The sequence below is a fragment of the Anopheles coustani genome (assembly GCF_943734705.1).
Source record: "Anopheles coustani chromosome X unlocalized genomic scaffold, idAnoCousDA_361_x.2 X_unloc_40, whole genome shotgun sequence".
NCBI classification, from domain to species: Eukaryota; Metazoa; Arthropoda; class Insecta; order Diptera; family Culicidae; genus Anopheles; species Anopheles coustani.
The window spans coordinates 142,372-148,558 of record NW_026525149.1 but is presented as its reverse complement, the minus strand read 5'-3'; the positions used below and the strand labels follow the sequence as shown (position 1 = coordinate 148,558).

Here is a 6,187-nt window from a genome sequence, read left to right as displayed (position 1 = left end):
TCCTTTTGAATCCGACCCAGTATTCGTATTGAAAACCGCTGCGTCCTCATGGAGGTTAAAATGATCTTCTACAATATGCTGATGGAGTTTATGTTCGAGAAAACTACCAATATATCGGTTCAATTGCAACTGGCACACATTTATTTCGGAACATCATGCGATAAGGAAATGTACGTTGAATTTCGACCAAAAAATTAATAAATATACCGAAAAAAATCAACTGCCTCGTTCTGACTTTACATTCTTTTATTTGATAGAATTGAGAAAACATCAAATCGAAATTTTTGACCAGAAAATGCAAAGAAAAAGTCTTTCTAGTAAAAAATAGTTAATTCATCTCAAGAAAACATGAAGCAACACACTTAATTCAACAACAAGAGATCTCGTTTGCTTCCGTTTTGGCAATAAGTAATAAGTTCAGCCTTCGTTATGTCCATTTTATCTTCTTACAGCTAACTGATGCGAGTTGGTGAGTGGCTATATGGTATTCCTTACCACCACAATGATCAGCAAAACAAGTTCAACGATTCATCTGCGAGAGATACTCTTCGGCCTGTTCGCGTAGGACATCAACTTGTTCCATAAGTTTCGCCTAAAAGTAACAACAAGTTGTAATGTAGTAATGGAAAAATGTGGAAGCAGCCTCAACTGCATGCATGCATTACCTTCGCGCTCAGTATCAATTGGTTCGCCGTCCTGTAGTTCATGTATTCGATGGTTTCTACCAGCTCCTTCGATTTGGCACGGGCTAAGGAGCCGAGCGTCGTGTACCCCGCCCGGTACAACTGTTTGGCACGGCCCTGAAAAAAAAACAACGATTATAATTTTGCCACACGCGAATGCCGCGAGATCGCAACTTACCTGCTTCATCGATGGCAGCTCCATCAGTGGCATCAGCTCGAGCTTACAGTAGTGCGTCAATCGTTTGGTCATGCCCGTCAGCAGGTGCTGGAACACCCACAGTTCCGGGATTTCCTCGCACATCCGCAGCAAACTGTGCGCTGTCCCAGCGGCGGCGGTCATTAGCGTCTGAATCGCCCCCGCGCTCACGCGGTACTTGAGGGCAACTTCCTGGAGATCCGTTTGGCTCCAAAGGTCGTGTACGATTAGCACACGGAAGAAACGCTGCATTAGGAATATTGTCTCGTCGGGTACAGTGCGGCGCTTTAGAATTTTCTCTATAACCACTTGACTGATGTTGTACCTTGCGGCGATTTTCCGCAGTGCATCCGAGAGTTTACTGGTCTGAAAAAAGTATTTTAGTCAGTTAATAATCTTTTAGAATTGAACCTCTTTTTAATGCTTAATATCAAGGGCACATCCTTATCACCGTACTAATCCATTTTTACGATTGCCTCTATACTTGAAAACTCGTTTATTCTTTTGATGTCCAACCACTACACTTCAACGTTTACAATTTTTCTTGCAAAGCTACGTGAAAGTCGGATATGATGAAATTATAGTTACTTTAATCCTTCCATCTTGCTGAACTGAAGCTTAAGATTTTTTTATAGTTATTTTTAAAAAAATATGTTGAGGAAGATATAGAAAAGACAAGAACAAACTAGAAGACAGTCTTCCATGATTCGCTCTTAGAAAAAGCATTTCTAAAATTTCATCAATAATTACTTCATCCATCACTACTCGATTTTGAAAAAACGATACAAGAACAAAACAAATGGTATTTGAGTGCTTTTCAAACAAATGCTTTAGCGTGGTTCGCACTATGGAGCTATGAAAAAGATAAGTTTCAGATAACAAATACATACAAATAAAACAAATAGGATACAAATATATTTCACGGTTGTTTGTGGTTCAACTTGCGGTGTTTAACACTTAACGTTTAAGAAACAATACTTGCTATCGTTAACAAAGGGGTACTTACCAGAATGATCAAATCCTCAATTTTGAAATATACTTCCAATCCGTCCTCAAGCAGAATGAGGAAAAGCAGATCGAACTCATCGAGCACACACAGTCGTTTGCCTAGTTCCTGCATCTCGTTGTAGAACCGGACCGCTCGCTCTATGTCGAACCCGGCTCGGATGGCCGCCTTGCCAAGGTTGATCACTTCCAGCGGGCTCGTTCGATCGATCGTTTTGAAAACCTTACCCGGACGGGAAGGTGTCTTGTGTACTCGAACGAACGCCTGTCCTACCGCTTCCTCCGATCGTCCATCTGCGGCACTGATTTGTACAACCATGTTCGTGGGATTGCGCAGACAGCTATCGTGCGTTGCCTTTATCGCATTGCCCTGATACAGCTGCACGATCGTTTCATCGGTGATGGCCTCGAGATCGATTTCGCGTCGCTTCGCTTGCTGCGCTAGCAGCGTGCTTCCAACCATCGCTTGAAGCGCATTCCGTGTCTTACAAAGACCGAGCCCGATCGAGCCGAGTACGAGCGATTTCAAGCAGGCTCCTTCGTCTTCCAAGAGCGCCGACTCGGCGAAGTCCAGTGGTGAGCAGAACATCTCGCAAATTTGCGGAATATCGCGTATAGCGGAAATAAGTATGGAATCGCCGGTGTCGCGTTTACCCGCACGCCCTGCGTGGCCAACCATTTGTTTGTAGCGACTTAGCGTAAAAAAATCGCTCCCAATGTAGGGAGAGCAGATTATTACACGTTTTGCCGAAAGATTCACACTGGCGGCCAGAGTGGAAGTGCACACGATCACCGAAAGGATGCCGGCCCGGAATGCATCCTCGATCATACGTCGCTCGTCCTGCGTTAACCTACCGTGATGGTACGCGACCCCGACACGAAACGAATGCGGAAGGATTGGTGCAACGGACCCGTCATCCTGGAGAGACTTTATAATCTGCGCTTTTTCCTCTGCCCGGTGCTGGGCAAATGAATCCGGCAAGTTGGCCGCTAGCATGGCGCACAAACTTTCACACCTGTTTCTGGTAGGACAAAACACCAAACACGAACTCTTGGGGATTACTTCCATGATCAGACCAATCACATGGTCCACGTCGATCCGCCGCAGTTCCTCACCGTAGTTAAACTCTAACTTTCGCTTTTCTCCTAACACATCAAATATGCGTTCGGCTTGGCTGCGAACCTCGAACAGATCTTCCCCCCACTTGATGTATTCCTTCAACTCCACCGGCCGATTTTCGCGACAGTAAACGTCGGCTAGCATGAAACGGGCCAATTCACCCAAGTTTCCGATAGAAGCACTCATTCCTACGATCTGAATTCCGGCTTGTAGCGACTGCACCTTGGTGATCAACATCTCCAGAGTGCCCCCGTGTCGCTGCTCTCCAATCATATGCAGTTCGTCGATCACGATCAGCCCGATCTCGTCCGCGCGACCTACCTCGATGAGAGAGTTCATGAGGATGAGCGATTTTTCGATCGTACAAACAAAGATCGTGTTTTTTCTGTGCCGTTTGTGCGGCGGACATTGTCCCCTACCACCGGTGTACTCCTCCAATAAAAACTGCAGCTCGATCGAGAACGGAGTGAGCGCGATCAGCTTCTCCTGAGCGGATGAAACGTACGGTACGACGAACATGACGTTCCGCAGGCGGCAAATAATCTCCCGTAGCATAAGAATCTCTGCCACCAGTGTCTTTCCACCGCTCGTTGGCAGTGCGTAGATCAAATTACGTCTCTCGTCGATCGCCGGCAAGTCCAGACACTCCTGCTGCCAATCGTACAGCTCGCCAATACCACGAAAGTCTCGCAGCATTCGCCGAACGTTGTTCGGTAGCCCAAAGAACGGACCCTTCTCGAGAAAAAGCGACGATACGTGGGGTACGGTGAACTTTGGCTTTGTAGTCTGATCTGAAATTCGCTCATCACGATTGATGGCCGCTATGGTCGAGTTGCTGGTCCTCATTCGCGAGCTTCCCTCGCCTATCGCATTCGCCATCGGCTCAATGTTGGTCATGTCGTGCAGCGTATGGTCACAGATTTCAAAAATCCGCAACGCTTCGCTCACCTTCTGCAGCTCAAAGGTACGTTCGGCTTCAGCGGCTACCTGCTGGAAATGTGACGGACGCTCCGGATGACCTATTTGTGATGCACCGATCGCGACGATTCGCTCCACCCCCTCATCAGCGAGGGACTCGTCTTGCCGCATGTACTGCGAACAGATGTCCTGGTTTGTGTACACCTCGAACCCGTTACTCTCTCGCAGCATATCACCGACGTGCGTTACTGGTTTGGTGGACCCGATCCGTTTCAGTTTAGCCTTGATTATTTCGTCCGTGTCAAGTTGATCATGGCTGGCGATCGGTACCTGTCCACATGGTAGCATTTCAGCATCGTCATCTTCCACCCCAGACCACAGAGGACGAACCGGAGGAGTTTCCTCGTTTGCAACGTTTGACCGATTTGATGTAAGATTTTCATTACAGCCACTGTCCCTCCCTCCGTCGCGCACCTCGCTACCGTCCATGTTCATTTTAAGCACATAAATCTTTCGACTACTTACAGCTGATTTTTGCAGTTTCGGAGGACTTGCCATAAGCCTTCTTTCAATGGCTGTTACAGGAAAACAGTTTTGAAATAAAGTAAATAGTATCTTAAATCCTACGTTATTGTCACTCGTATAAACCGTTCACCTACCTCCAACTGATTTGGAACGTTTTCGAAACGGCGTGATCGGTTGATCGGCTGCGGCGCGTGTCATATTTCCGCCCCATGAGGTACGCGGCATCGAACGCTTGACTTTTTTCTCGATGCTGGCCAAATCGACCGCGTTCAGCAACGTGTTATCTAGCTCCAAAAGTTTCGTACTTAAGTCATCTTTGGGTTTGCTGGTAGATGCTGTGTCCGCTGCTCGGAAATCAACCGGGTTTGCTGCCGGCGCTGCTGGAGCTACGCCCCTGGCTGCCGAACGTTGATTCGGTGAAATCAAGCATTTCTTCGCCGTTGTGGGAAACTTCTGTCGACCGCGGGAACTTCGATTTCCTGACATGGCTGGCGTACTGTTTTTAATTTGAAGTAATGTGAAGCTTTAATCAAAACGATGTTGTATTTATTTTTCACTGAATTTTCATGACGTCATAACAATTTGCACCTGCTTAGGAAATTGACAAACTTACAGTTCCCCAACGAGTGAAGAGGAAGGGGTGTGCTCTGTGTTTATTTGACAATCATGAATCGGATGTGTCGCATTGACAATGCGTGTGATTTCTTTTTGGGGATAATAATAAATTCGGATTGAACGGAAATTATATGCAAGCACAGTTATTTCGGGTTGTTGCGTTAATCATTTTGCGAACGAACATGAAAGCTGAAAGAAAACATTTCTACCGATACACTTCATTGAAGGTCTTCCCGGTCAAAGCCGCTTATATCGTCAAATAAACAAAACCGGGAATATGTCGAGTTTTTCGCAACCAGTCCCGTATGATGATATATTTTTGGAAAGGTCAAATAGAGATGAAGAAGATTTATTTAATTTCGATTTGGTCAGATGCTGATTAAAAATTTGTTTTTAAGCGCAGAAACAAATACAAAATTAATAACCGTATGAAGTGTCCTCTTTGGCAATTGTCTTCTTCGTCAGCATGTTTACAAAATGCGGGTTCAGTTCTTCAAGTAGGTGGTCGTAGATCAATAAAAAAAATAATTTAATTTCATGTTTTAATGCTAGAAATAGTACTTTGTTTTTGAAAAATTAAAACATAATTATCTCAAGTCCGAACACTGACGACAAGCAAATAGGATGAAGATTTATAATTAAAGAACACATTTCTGCGGGTAAACTTTACCGAAGGTGATTCCGGTGAGCTGTATATTGTCAAATAAGCCAATACGGGAATAAGTTGTGTTGTTTGCAACCGATCTCGCATTATTATATATTTTTGGAATGGTAAATTGAAGACCGAGAAAACTTATTTCATTTCGATATGGTCAGATGAAGATTAAAAAAAGTCTTTTGTAGCACAAACGAACCATTATTTCAACATCGTATGAAGGTGGTTTCAATGAAACCATGTTTACAAAATGCGGGTTCAGTTCTTCAAGTAGGTGGTCATAGCTCAATAAAAACAATAATTTAATTTCATGTTTTAATGCTTGAAATAGTACTTTGTTTTTGAAAAATTAAAACATAATTATCTCGAGTTCGAGCACTGACGACAAGCAAATAGGATGAAGATTTATAATTAAAGAACACATTTTTGCGGGTAAACTTTACCGAAGGTGATTCCGGCGAGCTGTATAT

The 6,187-nt window shown here is 44.5% G+C and overlaps 1 protein-coding gene across 1 annotated transcript; it reads right to left on the bottom strand.

The window, feature by feature from the left end:
• Positions 1-520: 520 nt before the first annotated feature.
• On the bottom strand, positions 521-4,933 carry LOC131270583 (helicase POLQ-like). The gene is made up of 5 exons (XM_058272443.1): positions 4,582-4,933; positions 1,886-4,497; positions 862-1,245; positions 666-800; positions 521-592 (listed from the first exon to the last, which is right to left on the bottom strand). Exons 1-5 carry the CDS (start codon positions 4,931-4,933, stop codon positions 521-523), a joined length of 3,555 nt encoding a protein of 1,184 aa, XP_058128426.1.
• Between the last annotated feature and the right edge of the window lie 1,254 nt (positions 4,934-6,187).